Below are 20,351 nucleotides of genomic sequence, written 5' to 3'. Positions count from 1 at the left end.
TTTATGAGACTAAATTCGTTAACGTTAAAAGTTTGCCTTCCAAATAGTATATCAATTAGGTGTTGCTTATAGTAAGAGGATGATTAATGAGAACCTATTGGTGATCATCATAATGCAAAAAACAATCAACAAAAGTAAAAACTAATTGATTTAAGAAAAAATTGACCAAAGTGCTGAACAATTAATGTAATTTCATAAGATATTGACAGGAAGTTGTATACGACTTTTTTAGCAGCTTTGCACTGATGAAGTTAAAATTCAACACATGGCATTTAATCTTTATTTCATTTGCACGTTTGATTTGCAACGTTATAAAACACAGTTGTCAGCAAAATATCAGAATTGATCACTAAAAATCAATTCAATTCCATTTTATTTGTAAAGCACCAAATCATAATATACATTATCTTTACAGGGTAAGGTCAAGACCATATATTACTATAGAGCAACACCCAACAGTTCCCACAAAGAGGAAGCACTTGGCAACCGGGCGGAGGGAAAAAGTCCCTTTTAACAGGAAGAAACCTCCGACAGAACCAGGCTTCATGTGAGTAATATTATCATTTTCCCTCCAGATGCTTTGTTTTGTACATTAATTTGACACTATTTACTCTAACACAATGTCACTCTCAACAAAGTATTTGTTGAATACATCACTGTGTTCTGCAAATAACGCTGTGGTTTGCTGCTGCCCAAAATACTTTACAACTAGCCAGTAAAGAAAGCCACAATATTCCAGTATAGAAGACAAGAAGAAGCAAAACCAACACCAGGCAGCTTCCATTCTCCCATTGTAGCTCAATTGCTGAAATGTTTTCTTTTAAGTGGATTCAGCCTGCATGTGCACATATGACAAGATGGATGATCACAGAGGATAAAAACCTTTTTAAGAAGGCTCTTACCAAGTACATTTAGTGCCAACGAAGCCTGCCTCATAAATGTCCAAACAGGCTTTGAAGCCAAGCCTTTTCTAAGACTTGTTTGTGCTTCTTTCTTTTCCATGACATGTCTTGGAAATTTGCTTTGAACACCAGGTGTGGTTTTATAAGTTGAAAATTTCCAAGAAATCAAATGACACGCGCACATCTGTACAGAATCAATCTACTTGCAAGAGGAATGTTTTTCTGTTTGCTTGAAAAACTGATTTTTATTACAGGCTATGCAGTACAGCCTACATAACACTCTTGAGACGTATTGTTTTCCCTGTATGGTTTACATTTCAATGTATTTATATTTTATAGGACATACCATAAAGGCTTAACTGTAGCACTGTCGTGTGTCTGTGTCTGTGTGTGTGTGTGTGCGTGCGTGTCTGGGGTTGGCCAGGCTTGGATTTGACATGGCTTGACTACAAAAACATGCAGCCCTGCCTTTAGCTGTAGTTAAGTGTAATCAGCCTGCACAAGGTCAAAGACTATGTTTTCCTCACTGTTCCAACGACTTTGAGCTTTGAGAGGAGGTCTGAAGAGATCTGGAGACTTTTTTAGTTTACAAGTTTACATTAAGTTTATATTGATTTTTATATGGTTAACAACTAATTTGCTGTCCCTCATGTGGACACAGAGACAGGGTTTAACCTCTTACCCTGTTTAAAGACATTTCGTCACAGTGTGGTCAAACTGTAAGTGTTGTGATTGTCCATGTATTTACCAAGCTGCACATATCCGTCAAAGTCTGACTTTGGCTCCATCACTTCACCCTTTTTAATGGAGAACGGCACAGCTCTGCTGGACCACGGCACCGCTTCAGGGAGCAGACTGCCGGAGTACCGGGGACACTGCTACCACCCGCCGCCACAGCAGTACCCTCAGCCGGGCAAATGGACCTTCTACCAGGCCAACCGGCCCGTCGCCTCCTGCTTAAGCCTGCCGGGGGACGGTGTTTACCAGGGCTTCCCACCCGCGTCGGAAACGATCCTCAGCAGCAGCGGGAAGGGTTATGGTGCTGATCCCCGCTTTCACGCACATGCGTCAGCCGGAGACCCGCGGAGCTTCCCCGGCAGATACACCACGTACAACCCGGACTCACAGCTCCTCTTCCCGGCCGGCCGCAACAGAATCCTGCCGCCGGGTTTCGACCGCTTCTCCGAGTACGCGGGAGAGACAGAGGACCCGAAGGCGGGCACTGAGCAGCGGCGTGAGGGGGAGACCCACTGGGCCGAGTGGACGAGCGGGGAGAGCGGGGAGAGCGACGAGGCGAGGGCGGGGTCAGCGTCACCTCCGGCGGGGAAGGAGGACGAGGATGCGCCGTCATCCAGCGGCGGAGCAGACAGCGGGCACGGCCGCAGTGAGTGGAAGTCACAGTTTCCTCTTTTTCATGAGAGAATGTGGTTCAGTCCTGTAATGATGTTTGAATGAGCCAGCAGTTTGTGCAGTCCTGACTCCGGCTGGGGCCTCTTCATATGATATAGACTCAAGACATTTACTGATTACAACTGATAAATATCCAACAAAAATATTCAGTCAAAATAAATTTAATGAAAACGTTCTGAGCATAAAATGCAGTCAAGAGTCAGAATATATTATTATAACATATCTGACAGCCAAGAGGTGATTTGTGTAGGTTACAAAATAGTCAGTCCTTAAATCTTTAATTTATCTATTAATTATTGCCAAATTCCATGTGTTTGTTTAGTCTGATATCAGGTTCCTCTTTTCAAAATAAAGCCCACTGGGATACGGGACAATGTTACCATTAAAGAACAAATTATCAAGAAGTAATAAGTGTAGTGGTGAGTATAGGCTTTTTTAAATGCCCCATTATAACCACATATATATTTTTAAATCAAATATGAAAAGTCTACACAGCCTACAGGCCTGTAGATCTGCTGTCTATAAGTTTAGAAATCATAGCGTCATATTAAATGTTTTCCTTCTGTGTGTCTATGTGAATAAACCCTTCACTTATGCCAAAGGTAGCAATGATAAACAGCTGGTAAATGTGGTTTTCTATATTCTAAACGAGTTACACATTAAAGTTAATTAACATTACAATTTTCTCCCAGTTTGTTAGTTGTAATTGTATCTGCTGAAATAGGAAACAGTCACATAAGCTGCTCACCATGCATTAGGCCTAAATAAGCCTGTTGGAGATGCAAATCTACAAATGCATGGAAATAAGCTAAGGTGAACATGTTTTCATGATAGCCAGACTGTTTGATTTAGACCTTGACAATCACCTTAAATTAAAAGTTTAAATTTAAGTCACAGATTTACATGTGTTTCTGTTTTTTTTTTTCCATTTCATGTTTAATCTTCTCCCCCTTTCTCCAGCAGAGCGTTCTGCGAAGAGGAAGAAGCGTTGTCCTTACTCCAAACAGCAGATCAGAGAGCTGGAGAGAGAGTTTCTATTCAACGTTTACATCAACAAAGACAGACGCATGCGGCTGTCCCGCCTTCTGCTGCTGACAGACCGGTGTGTAGGTGCAGTAATATTTTCTTGATTACGGTTTATTTAATAAAAAAGATGTGTTAGATTGTGAAAACTAACCTTGCTCCAGTTAGAGCGGGATCAGAGTAAATCACTGCACCAGGTGTTGTGCAGCCCTGGAGCGTCTGGCTGCAGTGAAGCCCTCAGACACTGCAGGGCTGCAACATGCAAAAAACCACTCTGTGGTTCTCTGACGTGGGTTTCTCCCTGCTTTTCTTCTGTTTTATATCATTGTAGATTGAATATCTACAGAAGAGTAATGCATTCACTTGAGAAAAAAAAGTTTGCCCTGTTTTTTTCTGAATTAACGAGATTATTATCTCAGAATTCTGAGAAATGTCTTCATGGAAACAAAAATCCTCTTGTTTTTCTGAATTAACGAGATTCTTATCTCAGAACTCTGAGATAAGAATCTTGAAAGAACAGGGCAACCATTTCTTTCTGAATGCATTACACGCCTGTAAATGTCTGGATCAGACATTTAAAGATGTCAACTTGGGCTCTGAGAAAATTCAATGGGAATTTTTCACATTTTTCAGACTTTTTCTACACAAAATGAGAAAATCTAATAATAAGAGTAATAACGGGGAAGATTAATTGATAATGAAAATAATTAGTTGCAGTTTGTTGTGGTGAGATATTTATATGCTGCAGTGAGAAGTTAAGCTGGCGGCTTCTATTCCACCCTCCAGGAATAAAATACTGGCTTTGAAATGTACACACATTACAGTTGTATCAGAGAACTGATGATGCTTCCATAGCCAGATGTGTTTTGTTTTCATACTTCACCATCACCATCCTTATTTGCCACGTGCATGTGAGCATCATGCAGATTACATTCTCTATGAATTTTGTGTCTGACGTGTTGATAAAAAACAGCAGGATGATGTTTGGCACTGAATGTTTTCTGCTGCAGCATTTTACATTTGTCCGATGTTTTTAAATGAACTCTATCTCTAGCAGCAGCGTGACCTATTCTGTGCTTTATTTTTACAGACAGGTGAAAATCTGGTTCCAGAACAGAAGAATGAAAGAGAAGAAACTGAAAAGAGAGAGACTGCAGTACTATGCACAATACCACCTCTTCTGATGGATAGATGAGGGTCTTTTTAATGTCATCCCCAAAACAGTGCGAGTCTGCAAACACTCTTACAGCACTGTTGATTCCAGTCACGTAGGCAGGTTAATAGAGCCATAAATTAAGGTACAAACAAACAAACAAACGAATAAATAAACCTGCCTCCTCTCAAGGAGAACTCTAAGGCTCAGGTTTAGGCTCCAGCAGCAGCTTCTCTTTGAAATTCTCTGTCTAGCTCCTGATTATTTTGATCTTTCATCACGAAAACATTTTTAAAAACGCTCCCTTTGCCTTATTTCAAGCCAAAGTCATGTGGCTCAACCCTCTTTGTGCTTTAGGTCTTTGTGTTCTATAAATACTCGGAAGTGAGGACATACATTCTCAGAGAAACTACACAGGGCAACATCAGATACAGATGTAGTCTCTTACACTCGAGGCCGTGGAACCTCGTGCATCAGACTTCACATTTCTGAGAATATTTGATTTTGTTTTTGTCTTCTGTGTTTTTTTATGTTGATTTGCACTGCTGACAATCTAATTATGTGTGTGTGTGTGTAAATGAGTGTGTTTGTGAGCTTTTAAAACAAACAACATTTTTTTCTATCCATCTAAATAATAACAATACAATTACCTCATAAAACCAAATGTAACTAGGCTGCCGACAGACTATGTTAATCATTTTGATATTTGTCATCATATTTGTATTGGTACCTGCTACTTTTTCTGTTTTCTTTGATATTGTCCCTTTATTTTTATTTCATTATTTACCATAATTTGATACATGCACACATAAAAATGAAGACGGTGTTAAAATGTTTGACGACCTGATAAGAGGAGGTTTTCTAAAACAGCCATTTAATGTGTAATCCTGAATTTTATGTAAAAACTTTGAAGTTTAGATGAGTAAAGTTGTGAAAGAAACAACCAGTTTAGACACTTTAAAAAAATGTTTTACCAAAAGAAAATATTTACACAAAATGCACAAACGGAATATTGTTTGTTTTAAATGAAGGTTTGTCACCGTGCTATCTGAAGCTGTGCACAGGGTGATGTCTAAATGTTTTTATATTGTAATAAAATGAAATGAATGTCATGTGTGATCACTTCTGCAACCAAAAAAATGGAGTATGTTAACATTTCTAAATTGTAAGCACCACCTTACAAACTAAAAACTGGGTTAATTATGCCTCCGGGTTACAAAACTATAAAGTGGAACATTCAGCAGTAAAGAGTGGGAGAGTCAAACTATGGAGGAAACACATAAAAGCAGAAAACAGGTTTTGTCTTGTATTCTCTGTTTTTCCCACTCTGGGGTCCCGACCCAGACTTTGAACAACATGGGACCAGACAACAGAAACGCACAATGAGTCCAAGGCTGCTAATGAACCTTGAACCGCAAAGCGAGCACGACACACCACACCGTCACAACCACCATTTCCTCAGCCTAATGACTTTTATTGGGGCAATACAGACAGTCTGCTGTCTCTCTCTGTCTTTGTCCCACACATTCGCTCAGTCCATGTGTGAGCAGGCCTGTGCATGAGTGTGTGTGAGTGTGTATTTGTTTGCAATGCAAAAAAAAAAAAGACAGGGAGATGAAAGGAGAGATTGTGTTTCTGGTTTCTGGTTGGAACTAAAGGCATTTAACCTAATGGCCCACAATAAACCTGACTAAGCTGGTTGAGCCTTTTTTTTTTTAAATGAACACAGTCACGTTTCAAACAGATTTTTTATATATGTCTAAGCATTGCATTGTTTCAGTTGTATTTTTCCTGTCTTAAAGAAATGGATATTGTAGTAGTGGTTGTAGACAAGTAGTAGAAAAGTAAAGTCCATTGATAGAACTAGTAAGAAGTAGCATTTATGTAGATACTGCAATACAAGTAGTAACAACAGTAGTAGAAGAAGCAGGATTAGGGATACTACTGAGTATCGATATCTGCAGCTGCAGTAATGTAGCAGTCGTAGCAGCAACGTCTTTGTTGGAAGGAGAAACAGTGGCAGTGGTGGTGGTGCAGTATAATCTGTCTGTGAGCAGATACAAGTGCACCTATAAGGGAAGGCTGCTGTAAGTAATTGCTCACATGATAAAAACACAGATGTACTATTAAAAAAACAAGTCTTCATTGGAGAAGACAAATAATTCACATGAACTAATTCTTATTAAATGTCCAAATAGCAGCTAACATCTACATTAGTGTGTTATAAGCCATTTATACAATGTTTGTCTGTGTATAAATGCTAAATAAGGCGACTTGTGTGACCAGTAAAAACGATGACAGGCAACAGCAAAGTAGTCATAACTGTAACACAAATAATACAAATAGTAATGTAATAGTGAAACTAATAGTAATAATATTAGTAGCAATATAAATTATCTTCTTAATGCTCACCTTTAAAACTTGTTGGTATCAGCTTACGGCAAAACGCCATTGCAAACTGTGCCAGCGTCTTTCATTACTTCTTATAGTCCGTCATATAAATTTATATGGCAGCCTGCATGACTTCTACACACCAGAGCAGCCGTGTCCCTACCACCTAACTGAGATTTCACTCAGTCATTGCATTACATCCCTCTACTGGCCTGAATCCTTAAGGGTCCAGACAGATTAAATTATAACCAGTTACCAGAATTTATATTAAGCTGATAATTTGCGAAATAAAAAGGCATTAAAGTAGACTGTATGTTCAAACAGACCTTTTTTTTTTAATGATATTCCACAGGACCAGATCTTATTAAATACATTCTGTGTTGTGATGTCAGTGGTGGAATATGTGTGCAGATCTTTTACCTAAGAAAAAGTAACAATAACACAATGTGATAAACACTCATTTACAAGTAAAAGTCCTGCATTCAGCAGCCTTTTTAAGTAAAATTACAGAAGTATTGTTTGCAAAGTGAACGTTAGGTATCAAAAGTAAAAGTACTCCTGCAAAAAAAAAAAGATTTAGGCCTAAAATGAGGTAGGTAGCTAAAAATTACAAAATTAGATTAAATTTAACTTTATTGTGTGTGTGCAGAAATGCAGTTAACATCTTATCAGAAGTGTAAAGAAATCATTTTGACAGCTAAAGTGCAGGTGTGAGTTAGAACTGCAGAATACAGAGTGCTGCTATATCAGTGTGGACAGTGGAGCTATATATGCAATATAAACAGCTGTTTATATACAAAGAGGAAGTGACTGCAATATGTGGAATAGTGTGTATATATATATATATATATATATATATATATATACACACATGGTCATATAACTATGATATGAAAAGTGTGTGGAGAGGTTCAGTCTGTGCAAAATGACTAAGCAATGCAAATTTGCAAGTTAAAATATTTGAATAGTGCAGCATTTAGTGACGGTTTTAGAAAGTACTGGATACTGCATTGAAAGAAAATTGTTTTTGTTTTTTTAATTTATTATTATTTTTATTAATTATATCTTTTTAAGAAAATTGTTTTTCTATTTATTTACTTTATTATATTAATAATAAAATAAATAATAACAATAAATTTAAATTAAAAAAAAAAAGAAAAAAAAAGAAACTTGTTATTTCACTCAACAGTTACCTTCCAACACGTGATGTCGGGTTGATGATCACGTTACTTTAATTTGGGAATCCCCGCTCATCCAACCAGCAGATGGCGCGAAAAGTGCAGGAGAGACAAGGATCAAGGTCTATGTTAGAGTCTGGTTCGTGTCTCCAGCCAATGAAAGTTCACTTTCACACAAACACGGACACGAAGCCCGTGAAAACAGACCGCGTTTAACTGGGGTTTAGGCATCGAGCCAAACATGGTTCTTTCATTTATTAATGACGCGTTGCTGAAAAACGTCCAAACAGACTCACAGGCCTGAAACTAACACTTGAAAAAAACAAAATAAAAATGACCGACACTGGTAAATCCGTGCTCCTGTTTTCCCTCAACAAAACATCACATGACAAAAAAACTTAGGCTACACAAAAATGAATTGATGAGTCGAGAAGTAGAATCTGACAATAATTCATTGTGTATAAGTAAACAACCTAAATTACTACTACTACTACTACTAATAATAATAATTAATGAGGTGCAGGATGTTCGCAGGCCAATGAGAACAGTGTCCACTGACACAAATCCAATGATGAGACACACACACACACACACACACACACACACTCTTCAAACGAGCTTGTAAACGACTCCTCGCCACCTTTTTTCCAGCCTGTAAAACGGTGGTTGACGTCCACAGTTTCGAAAGCGTATATGCTTCGGTCATTCCCACCTGGCAGCAGGCTACGAGGCCTACTATCACATTTCTGGACACAAAAGAATGACTTGATTTATTTCCCATTCTGGGTAAATACAGTCTAACCATGTGGTCCGCAGTGTAACCAATGGGCAGCCGAGTAGAAGGTAAGGGCTGGAAAAAAATTACTACCATTTTTGGGGAGGATGTAAGCCACTATACCAGCCCATCCAACGTTTTACAGTCGCACTTAAGTGTCTTTTTATTGAAATAATAAAATAAACATGTCGCTAACGAATTATTATTCTATGATGGGGCTCCAGACCGAGGAGCCGTACGGTGCACATTTCATCCCGGGAAGCTTGCAGGGTTCGACGGCCGGCTGCGCTAAGCCAGCCCGGGGAGCGGAGGAGGAGGAGGGGACTCCCAGCGCACACATTCCGGATTTCTCACATTTTTCCCAGAAACAAACGAGCTTAAATGGCTTTTCTCCTTGGACAAACACCTCCACCTCCTCTTCGTCTTCTTCTCCGCAGCTGCAGTCCGCCCCCGGTGCATCCATCCCCGGCCTTTTTCATCCCCATCACCTCCTGAGTCACCACCACCCCTATTACGGCCCGCAGGCGCAGGCACACGCCGAACACCTCGCGTCCTCGGCCGCTTCGGAGAGCAGGTTCGTCCGCTGTTGGGAGGGAGCGACTCCCACCGCGGAGACCGCTCTGTCGCAAGCTCCGGCCGGTTTTCCCGGGTGTCTCCCCGCTCAGGGTGACCTCTCCAGTCCCAGCCCGAGGTACGAGGCGGTTAAACCTGAGAGTTCCCCGCCGTCACACGACAGCCCCGGGGATTCCAGCTTCGCCAGCCCGGCCGAGGTGGTCCTCGAACGGCTCGGGACCGTGGAGGAGCTGGGGAGAAAACCTGAGCCCAAAAACGAGGAAGGGGAGAGGAAAACACAGCAGCAGGCTGAAGCGGGTAAAGACAGATATACCAAACCCAGGAATGTTTATTAGCGCGTAAGAAGTGGCATTACACAGGTGTGTGTGTGTGTGTGTGTGTGTAAAAGAGAGGGAGATTGTGGCCCAAGTAAGTAAGTAAGTGCGTGTGACTTTTATAGCCCTATAAATGTCTTGTAAACGGTAAAATATAAAACTTTATTGTCCATTAAAATAATTAAAGTGCTATTGCTGTTATTTAGCAATTTGTCACTATAGGGAAAACGCAGGTTGGGTTACAAAGCATTTCTCTGAATAGATCTGTGCACGAAGTGAGTGAGCCAAATTTTTCTTGCAGTTTATTTTGGAAAAGAAATAAATCCTGAATAATTTATAAGCTATTGATAAGTTGCACACACATGAGTAAATACAAACTTCAAATCTACAACAGTAATCTTGAAAAATTTGAATTTTAATAAACAAAAAATGACAGATACAACTAGGCCTCTAACAACATCAACAATAATTATAAAAAATAATTATAATAGTTCTATTCCACAAAAACAAAACGAGCATTTTGCTACATTTAATTTTCTCATCACATTAGTGTATGAATGCTTCTGTAAATCTAGGCTATTGTTACTGCTATTAAATGTTCAACAGTATAAAAAACTATGAACTCCTGTTCTACTTTTTCATGTCAGAAATTAGGTTTTTATGCATTTTAAATGGTTTTTAAAAATCTTATAGCTAAGATTCATTTAAGAGGTCTACTTACTGTTAAAGGAAGGTTTCAAGGAGATCTTTGCCAACCTGAAGTCCACTTCATGATAAATGAACAATGAATGAATAATTCAAACAGTGAGCAAAGCTGTGCTCTGTGGTGTAAAGTGGTGTTGGTGTGTGGCTACAAAACCAAATACTTGTTGCTGTCTGTCTGACTGCATCTGCGGCCGCTTTACTTTTTTAAGTGGTCGATAAAAGACTTCATATCAGTCAAAGGTTCAAAAATCCCTCCCCAACTGCAGTTTAATCATTCTGAAAATGAGGCTCAGTTTGGCAGTTTATCAACACTGCTTGCACTCAGGCAGAGATTTTTTTTTTATTGGGTATACTCTGCTGTATTTATTGCTGCTTACCGTCCTTCCAAAACCATTTTCACCTTAAAAGTTCTATAAGCTACATCAGGAGCTGCAAACATAATTCTACATTAGGTCCCATTATGTTAAATTATTGAAATGAAGGAAGGGTAAAATGAGGCCGTTAACAACCCTAATGCTGGAACTCTGTTTGAGTTTTAGCTTTGGAGCAATTGAACGCCGTCTTTAAAGAGCTGTGTTATTGTTTCTTTTCCTAATGAGCCAAAAGTTGCAGGCTCATAAAATTTGTTCCTCAGAATGTTTTCTTTGATTTTCTTTTTTTTTTAAGTCAGTCTTTGAACTATTTACAGCACACACACAGGCACGCACCAACCTGCAGACAGTGTGTGGTTTAAGTTAAACCCTACATCACTCTGTCTCTTCTTCTGCAGAAAACCCATCAGCTAGTTGGATCCACGCCAAGTCGACCCGGAAGAAGAGGTGTCCCTACACCAAACACCAGACCCTGGAGCTGGAGAAGGAGTTTCTCTACAACATGTACCTGACCAGGGACCGGCGCCTGGAGGTGGCAGGACTCTTAAATCTAACAGAGAGACAAGTCAAAATCTGGTTCCAGAACAGACGGATGAAGATGAAGAAGCTGATGATCCGTGAGAGGAGGAGTATGAACGAATGATGGATTGAGAGGGGACGCGGGGGTTGTTTTTTTTCTTTCCCAGGAGGGGCGAGGAGGTGGCAAGGTTAGAGCTGATAAAAGAAAAGGCGGTGCTCCAAGACGCCCGACATCTTTCACATCAACTGGCCTGATCAGTTGTTACTGAGCAGTGGATTGTGGGGGTAACATGGCCGCCTCGGAAAACTGCAGAGGTGACACTGCAGGGAAGACCAAGATGTGTTGTAACACTTTAAAAAAATTATTCCTATCAACCTCTTTTGACCTTTGACCTCATCTTGTAGTATTCTTCCATCCGCATGTTACAAAATGAAGACAGTTAACCTGTAACCTGGGACCGCTGTAAATAATACTCAGAGTAAAATGGTAACATTTACAGAGAGATCCATAAATTGAAACAAAAAAAAAACCACAAAGTTGATATCAAAGACTTTTCTCATTTTAAAACACATCTGTTTTTGATAAGGTTGTATATCTCACATGTCCAGACTGGAAACACTTGACACACACTTGAGTTCACATAAATTTTCTGTGCTTTCTGCCAAAATGCGAATTGTGCTTTATGATTTAGTGCTAAAACTATCATCCTCATAAAAGCTGCTTTCAGCGAGCCAGACGAGACTGTGCTGCTATCAAAGACAAACCCCATGAGTGGTCTTATGGCTGAGCACCTGTCTTTTATGGTCTGAAGAAAATAGTCACAGAGCATTTAGTTGAAATTAAAATGAAATGCCCGAAACTAGTGAGACTAAGACAAAACTGGGGAGAAGTGGTGAACACAAATATGATCAGCTGATGTTTGTTGGCTTTAATTTAAAGGTTTACATGTTTGAATGTTACTGAAGCTTAAGACACAAAGCACAGTTAGTGTGGTCGGACTTATTGCCTGCTGCTGCTCAGTCTCATTGCCTCTGGCTAACGACGCCATTACCCTTCCATAAAGAAATACGCACGTGAAGTAGTTGTTTTCTCATGGATGCGCCTCGATGTGAATTTTTCACATTTGAAACATGTGATAAACACGTTTCAAATGTGATAAATTAACGTGCACTCGTTTTGTAAGAGACAGTTTGTTCAAACCAGAGTTGAAGACGTGTCAGAAATGGAAGTTACTGTGAACTGAAACCTCCAACTAGCTGATTATTCACACAACAACAAGGTGAGGCGTTAGTGACTCTATCCAGTCCTGCATTTAAATGACGTCTCTCTGAGTTACCAGATTAGGTTTTAAGGAATTAGGCTCCTGTTGTCTTTCCCTTCAGTCCAGGACTGAAAACAGATACCAAGCATGTATCATAATCGTTAGACAACCTGAGGTTAGTTGCAACCTGCTGAAATATGTCTCATGTCCATCCACCACCTTATAGATCATCTCACAGCTTGCAGTTGTAACCTTCACGTGGAGTCTGCTTTAACAAATCGTTTATCCTGGAACAGAGAAGCACGTCAGCTTGACAGGGTTACAAAACCTTAACCGTAAACTAAACCAACACAAACAAACAGCATATATGTAGGTGGCAGGCGTGTCCAGGAGAGCGACGCTGTCCGTGCCTCCCATCAGAGAGATGTGTTACAACCAGCCCTGGTCTCCCCTGAAAGCAAATAATTCAAAAGGAACTTAAACCAGAATAAACTTCCTGCTTGTTCCTGCTTTTATAAAACTGTGCATGCAGCCTTATGGGCATATTTGTTGTTATTGTTGTTGTTGTTGTTGCTGTTGTTGTCATTGTAGCTATGTGTATGTGTTGTTCTGTGGGTCTAAATATGCAGATATGGTCATGCCTGTATTCCTCTACATACACACACACACACACACACACACACACACACAGGCTTGCACAGCTGTCCTTGTTAGTACATTGCATTGACTCCTGCTCCATTATTCCACTGTGGACACTCTAACTCAGCCTCCTCACCCCCAACCATAACCAGACCTCAGAAATGACGTTTTGCCTCAATGGGACCGGGCTGTGGTCCCCATGACGACCACTGGTCCCAGCAAGGACGGCGTCTATATCGGAAGAGGTCCCACAGAGGTACCAGAAACACGCACACACACACCAGTCATTGCTAAGCTACGGTGTGACAGCAGTCTGAAGGTTAGTTTTCATGTTTCACTGTCTGAACAGAAACGAGCACAACCTACGTTCATGTCAGAAAGAAAAGTATCCTAACATTAAACTGCAGGAAGATCCAGGGCGCGCACACACACACACACACACACACACACACACACACACACACACACACACACACACACACACTCTCTCTCTCTCTCTCTCTCTGGGAGAAAAGGACACACATCAGGCTATGTTAGCCTACAGCAGCAGGCCTGTGCTGTGATTTACCTGGAGTCAACATGTGACGTCATGAGGCCTTCATCTGCTCATTTAGGCTCCATCTGCTGCTCCTGGTGATTTTTTTAATGAAATAAATGATGGATTATAACACCATGGTTCGTTATGAGTCCTCCTGTTTTTCCTTTTTCCTCTTTTAGTGTATTTAGTCATTTAGTTTACACCAGTTTTTAAGCCTTTATTTATCGTGTCTGTTAATATCAGTGGCACAGCTGTAGGAGCCCTGGATATATGGTGATAATAATATCGGCCTTAATGAAATGACAGTTGTTTTTTTGTATTTATATTTTTTGTATTAGGTTAAATGTTTAGATTTTGTAATAATAGAGAAACACAGATGCTCGGATAGTTTACTCCTGCACTGCTCATTTTTACTCTCAGTATGATTCCACGTTCTAAAGGTGTGATCAGGAGAAAAACAAGCAGTGTTTCATGTGTGCTGTCTACTGGATTACAGGTCAATAATACGGTTTCTTCTGTTGTTTATTGTGATGATGTTATTCCAACGTCAAGGTGTTTGACTGTTCTCAGGTGTGCTGAGAGACATTTCTGACTCCTCGTTTTGTCAAAGTCAGTGCAGCGCCTCGTAGCTTCCCTCATTTATTGCGGCCATATAATCCGCTCAGAGCTCATCCTGCAGGGTCATAAACCAACAGCATGCATTTGGAGAATAAACGTGACTTTCTCCCCCAACTCAAGACAGAGACACACACACACAGAGAGAGAGAGAGAGAGGTGCCATAAAGTCATTTAGCCCAGACAGCCATCGTGACTGGGCTGTGGGGTTTTATTGGACACCCTTTCCTCCCTTTGAGCCGCAACTGTCCTAAATGTTAAAGTCATTGTCTGCGGATGAGACCAGACAAGCTCAGTCGCATCTCTGCAGAGGAGGAGGCCACGACCCACTGCGGACTCCATTCCACAGAGAACTCATGGGTTTCGCAAAGGGCCTGTTGGTGCTGTTGCTAAAAATCTTCCACAAACTGTCAGATTTAATTCAGTCAGTCGCACATTATGTTATTTTCCACATTTTTGTTTTATTCTTATAAATAAGAATCGTCTCATTTCCAAATTGTAAAATGTCTGTTTAAATTAAGCACAAATTGTTATTTCCATATAGTCCTGCTACACTGACTGAGCACTGATACACACACAGCAGTATTAAGAATAATTTGTCCTAGGACAAAGCCTACATTAACCACCTATATTAACAGACCAGAATAATAAAATAAAACATTAATTAACATAAAATAAAGCTTCAAATACATACAGGCAAAAAAGGGTAAATATGAAATAATAAAAATAGACTAGATATGTTTATAATTCTGACTAAATGTGTAATTTGTAGCACCATTAAACAAAATGAAGCAAAGAACTGCATTAACCGTCAACCACTACAAAGGGAATTCTTACTGTGCTGCAAAAATTTAATTGGGCGGCGAGTAATGTTCAGATGATTGGTCCCGATTAGATGTTTCTGCAAGAAGATAGAGCGCGTTCACACTGGTACCGCATCTAACCTCCATAACAACAAGGCTGACATCCAAAGGGATTCTTCACAAGGATGGTTTTCCTTCCTCAATTTGTTGGTGATCTCATCAGTTTGCAGTTGCAGTGGTATCAGCAGTGAGAAGCAGCTGCAGGCTTGAGTGATGTGTTCCTCTTTACAGGGACAAAATGCATGCGGAAGAAGTTCTGAGCTGAAGGATGAGAAATACATTTAATTAACAAGCTGCTGATTTTGTTGTGTCGAAGTGACGCCTCTGGATTTCTGCGTGTAAAGATGTTTAAGGCGTTTCAAGAAAAAGTAAATCAGCAGCGGCGGCTGTGTGCAGTCACCGCGTCCACCCGCTGGGTGGAGGTGTTGCGTTTCCTGAGCTGCAGCAGGGGCTCAGGGCGACAGGGGCTCGGTGGTTCAGGGCCTCGGTGGTTCAGGGACTCAGGGGCTCAGTGGTTCAAGGGCTCAGTGTGACAGGGCCTCAGTGGTTCAGGAACTCAGTGGTTCAGGGACTCAGTGTGACAGGGGCTCGGTGGTTCAGGGCCTCGGTGGTTCAGGGGCTCAGGGGCTCAGTGGTTCAGGGACTCAGTGTGACAGGGGCTCAGTGGTTCAGTGGTGTAATGGTCAGAACTGTGCACTTCAAAGCTCAGCACAGACTCACATGACAGAATCGATTAACACTGACAGTAAAAATGGGCTCTATCCATCCGCTCTTTCCTCCGAGACGTGGAGCCAGAAAACTTTCCTCTGGGAAAAGCTCGGTTAGTGTAATTAAGTTGAATTAAAGGGCTTTTCCACTGCGTTGAGCTGATTTTTATGTGTTTCTTTTACTTCGTGACACTTAAACCATTTTTAGGATGTGCTTGCTTCAGATTAAATATTCAACATGAGAGCCTCAGAAAATACTGCAGCTGTCGTGTTAAAAGCTTGAAATCTTAATAACTTTCTACTCAGTGTCACGATGTGTTCAAGCCACATGTTTCACTGTGCGAGGGATTTTTAAGAAAATCATTAAAGAATTCATTTTCTCAGCCTGTAGGAAAATTCACTCATTTGCAAATTTGGTGTAAAAAGCTAATTAGATGATAGAATAAAGTTTCGATTTGAATAATGAATAAGAAACAAATCATCTCACATTTGACAACGGGATAGCCTCTGACTGTGGGGATCAGCGTTCCCGCAGCCAGAGGGGGCCACTTCCGCTTTCTGTTTCCTCTTCAGAATAAAGCTCTCAGTCGCCTTGACCTGTAGTCCGTCAGTCCCAACCTTGAAGTCAATGCAGAGATAAAATTTGAATAAAACTGAATAGAAAGGCTTCAAATATGTTTCTAGAAGAGTCTCATAGTAGACCTATCTAAACTTGAACCATTTAGCTTTTAGCCGAGAGAAGAGTAAAATAATTGCGAATACCTGAAAATTATAGAAGCATGAAAAAAAAAACTAAATATAGGTGTAATAATAATAATATTGTGATAGATAGATATATATTGTGAGAAGGGATTTAAAAGATGTCACTGAGTCGATCGGCCTGATTTCCTCAGGACAGATTGTTCCAGAGCTTCGGGCCCTGACTGCAAACACTCTGTCCCCTCCAGTTTTCAGCAGGGCCTCTGGAACAGAAAACAGACCTCGGCCTGAGGATCTCCAACTATGTGCCGGCTCACATGGTGCTCAGAGGTCATAAATGTAACTGAGAGGAAGGCCACGAAGAGCCCTTAAAATTAATTAGTAAGATTTTAAATCAATTCTAAAAGAGTCTGGGGGTGAGCAGAAAGAAGCTAAAACCGGAGGGATGTGGTCACAGCCAGGACCCAATCAGTGGACAAGTGATAACAGTAGTAACAAAGGTTACAGAGGAGAAACACCATCAGACCTGTCTGCTCATGTTTACATGGCTACAATAAGACAATCAAATCACTGAGCTAAACAGAACCAATGAAGACACTTTTTGTCTTTTATATGCAGAAGTCCTTGAAAATACCACAGTGTACCACCTGAGTGTAACCTTCACCAACAGTGGGAACAAATGATATTGTTTTACAGGCAATACTGCCATCTCCTGTCACCAGCAGCCCTGTAGCACCGCTGCTGTTTGAGGCAGCTGGAGGTAAACTGAGTGTTTCCTCAGGACGAGGCGATAAACACAGGGTTCAGAGGAGGGAAATGTAGCAGCTTCAGCAAAGGGAAGCTTGTATTTTACATTTGATTGATGCTCTCTGGTTTTATTTTTCCCTCGTATATATTCAGGCCTCTTTTCACTGGATTCTCTTAAACTAACATGATAGAAATGCACAAGTGGTTTGTGGTATCTGGTTGAACTATAATGAGATGGCTGCTGCTAACATTAAAATGAAAATAAATAACTTCTGTGTTTCTACTTTGATTTGATTTGTAGGAGGAAGATACAGCTGGACAGCACATAGACCACAAAAAAGCTGTTGTAGCTGCTTTATGGACACATGGTGAGTATGTGTGAATATTTACATGAAACCATGCTGGAATCATCACAAACCAAAAAGAATGAGATTTTCTGATTATTATAAGACAAGTTTATTGATGCTTCTGGTGGACGTCAGCCATTGAAGTTTCAGTTAAATGAAAATGGAAATTATAAAATATATATATATATATATTTTTTTTTTTTTCAACATCTTTTAAGGGTAAAGATGGTAAAGCAGAGAGCTGGAGACATGAGAGTAACCACCTCTGCTGCAGATTATGGCTAAACTGCCATTTAGCCTTTGTGGCATCACAGCAGAGAAGATAAAGGATAAAAGAAGATAAAACATGTAATAATAATATTATATATATTATTATTATTAATAATAATAATAATAATAATAATAATAATAATAATAATAATAATAATAATAATAATAATAATAATAATATATATATAATAATAATAATAAAACAACAACAACAATAATAATAATAATAACAATAATAAAACAACAATAAAAAAAAAATAAAACAATAATAATAAATAATATATAATAATAATAATAATAATGATAATAATAATCATAATAATAAAAGGGATGATCAGCCCACTGCTGTCTGTGCTTGCTGCTCTAAAGCACAGAATGGCCACTGGGGGCAGACAAAGGTTGCACAGTTTTTTGTTTGGCTCATTGGGTCAAAACTCACATGACACAAAAACAGAGAACATTCAGAAAACAGCTAATTTAGCCAGAGCAGAATTTACAGGCTGTGCCAGGACTTCAAGTCCAGGACTCCTCAGGAGCCCACTGATGTGAATAGTGAATAGCCCCCCCAGAATGGGGGCCCTGGTGCCGAGGTCATATACTGGTTTGCACAGTGAAAGGTGAGAGAAAGCTGAGGACGTGTTCTCAGAGAGTCCATATCAGAGACTGAGGTTGGGCTGGACTCTGCCCAGCCTCCCTCACTGGCAGGCCACGATTTATGACGTGGTCCACCAAAGTGGCCCTAAGATGTGGCCCTGAGATATATCTGCCTCTTCTTTGTTCCTGCCTTCATCCTCCACCCCCTTTACCTCTTCCTCTCACTCTCACTGCTTCCATGTTCGACGTGTTCTCTCAGAAACTCACCGTCAGACTGGTGAGTGTGTGTGTGTGTGTGTGTGTGTGTGTGTGAGAGAGAGTGTGTGTGTGTGAGTGTGTGTGTGAGTGTGTGTGTGTGTGTGTGAGTGTGTGTGTGTGTGTGTGTGTGTGTGTGTGGTGTTTCCACTGTAAGATTTAAGTCTTGAACAAAGTGTCTAATGTAAGAAAAGGCCTGCAGTGTTTTCTGAGCCCTGTGCTGCAGAATTGAAACAGAAATGTGTCTGTATTTTGTTTCCTCTGTTTAAGGCATGATTTCAAAAGTAAAGGATTTTAGTGTGAAGTGTAAACAGAAAGCCACATTTAATACAAGACCGTTCAATTTCACATCATATTTCCATCCTAGATGAGCTGCAGCTACATCAGCACGAAGAGCTTGGAGAGGTTCAGCTGCACATGTAAAACTGAACCGAACGGGAGAATCAGACCAGAAGAGTGGAGTTGCTCAGTAAATACTGCAGCAGCATTAGTGTCAGAATAAAGCGGAACTGAAGCCACTCCGGGCTGCCGCAGTCAGTCACCTCCCACATTCCTCCAACACCCCCGAGGACAACAACACGGACCCACGGCGGCCAGCTGCGGGCTGCGGGCTGCGGGCTGCTTCTGCAGGGCCTCATCAAGAACACTGCGTTCTGCGAGAACATTATCACTCTGTTGTCCTAAATAACATGAACATTTCAGAGGAAGCTACAAATGAATCTGTTTTCAAACAATCAAAATAACAATTCAATGAATGTCCAGAAATAAAATAACACATAATAAATAAACTATAGAAGTAATGAATTCGCCGGGAACTCGGTGAAAGTCTGGCAGTCTGGGGGGGGGGGTTATTTAAATGAATTAAAATAAAACATAAATTAGTATTTTAGTGAGTCTGATTTGTCTGATCACAGGGTGGATTTATTTGCCTGGATTTGTGCGTTTTTGTTTTGTGGGATTTTGTGGATTCGATGAAGTTGCTGATTTTACGGTTGTGGTTAGATTTTGGTCGGTGAGTCTTTTATTCTGGAAGCTGCTGTTTAAACGGCTCACACACACACACACACACACACACCGCTGTGTGTGTGTGTGTGTGTGTGTGTGTGTGTGTGTGTGTGCAGTCAGATTTGTGAAGCTGCACTTCCAAATTAATAAACACACACACACACACACACACGCTTCACGAGCCGACACAGCTTCGTCATTGGCCTCTCGCGGTCATGTGTGCGCGTGCGGCGCAGCATACCCTCGCGGGCAGCTTCACCTCGCGCTCTCTCGGTCGCACAGAGCTGCTCGTGGGCACCGCGCGCCTCCACGCACGGTAAAAGCGTCTGTTCCTTCCCCGGAGAGCGAACCGTGACCCGTGAGAGCGGCAGCGGGAGCAGTTTCATCCTCCACTCACCTCAGAAAAACTAAAACTAAACCACAACAAAAAAAAACAGAGGCTGACTTCTGCTTTGTTTTCTCTCCAAACTTTCAGTGGTCGCATGACTTTTCCTCA

General features: G+C 40.7%; 2 protein-coding genes and 1 long non-coding RNA gene across 6 annotated transcripts in view; all 3 read left to right on the top strand.

Annotated features, from left to right (window-relative positions):
* The first annotated feature begins 1,023 nt into the window (after positions 1–1,023).
* On the top strand, positions 1,024–5,600 carry LOC139622528 (homeobox protein Hox-D11b-like). Of its 4 annotated transcripts, none has more exons than XM_071479887.1 (3): positions 1,024–2,286; positions 3,276–3,418; positions 4,426–5,600. In XM_071479887.1, the coding sequence occupies exons 1-3, from the start codon at positions 1,641–1,643 to the stop codon at positions 4,528–4,530; spliced, it is 894 nt and encodes a 297-aa protein (XP_071335988.1). In that variant the 5' UTR covers positions 1,024–1,640; the 3' UTR covers positions 4,531–5,600. The 4 variants fall into 4 exon arrangements, with proteins under 4 accessions (XP_071335988.1, XP_071335989.1, XP_071335987.1 ...); XM_071479888.1 differs by having other exon boundaries at positions 3,273–3,414; XM_071479886.1 differs by having other exon boundaries at positions 3,273–3,418.
* Positions 5,601–8,947: 3,347 nt separating this feature from the next.
* On the top strand, positions 8,948–13,884 carry LOC139622527 (homeobox protein Hox-D9b-like). The gene is made up of 2 exons (XM_071479884.1): positions 8,948–9,702; positions 11,194–13,884. Exons 1-2 carry the CDS (start codon positions 9,018–9,020, stop codon positions 11,436–11,438), a joined length of 930 nt encoding a protein of 309 aa, XP_071335985.1. The 5' UTR covers positions 8,948–9,017; the 3' UTR covers positions 11,439–13,884.
* Positions 13,885–20,311: 6,427 nt separating this feature from the next.
* Positions 20,312–20,351, top strand: part of LOC139622526 (uncharacterized) — a 5,186-nt gene continuing 5,146 nt past the window's right edge. The window contains exon 1 of the long non-coding RNA XR_011691295.1: positions 20,312–20,351. This exon is cut by the window's right edge and continues 90 nt beyond it. This is a non-coding gene — a long non-coding RNA (uncharacterized lncRNA).

This window comes from Trachinotus anak, unplaced genomic scaffold, assembly GCF_046630095.1.
Source record: "Trachinotus anak isolate AG129_WGS33_773 ecotype Australia unplaced genomic scaffold, CSIRO_AGI_Tana_v1 ptg000007l, whole genome shotgun sequence".
NCBI lineage: Eukaryota > Metazoa > Chordata > Actinopteri > Carangiformes > Carangidae > Trachinotus > Trachinotus anak.
Note: the sequence above shows the minus strand (reverse complement) of the source record. Positions and strands in the feature narration are given on the sequence as shown.

Excerpts from the sequence above, each read along its gene's own strand:
- LOC139622528 (XM_071479886.1), top strand. The coding sequence starts at position 1,641 with ATGTATTTACCAAGCTGCACATATCCGTCAAAGTCTGACTTTGGCTCC. Across the intron at positions 2,287-3,272 it reads AGACAGCGGGCACGGCCGCA|CAGAGCGTTCTGCGAAGAGG; the intron begins GTGAGTGGAAGT and ends CCCTTTCTCCAG. Across the intron at positions 3,419-4,425 it reads TGCTGCTGACAGACCGGTGT|ACAGGTGAAAATCTGGTTCC; the intron begins GTAGGTGCAGTA and ends TTATTTTTACAG.
- LOC139622527 (XM_071479884.1), top strand. The coding sequence starts at position 9,018 with ATGTCGCTAACGAATTATTATTCTATGATGGGGCTCCAGACCGAGGAG. Across the intron at positions 9,703-11,193 it reads ACAGCAGCAGGCTGAAGCGG|AAAACCCATCAGCTAGTTGG; the intron begins GTAAAGACAGAT and ends CTTCTTCTGCAG.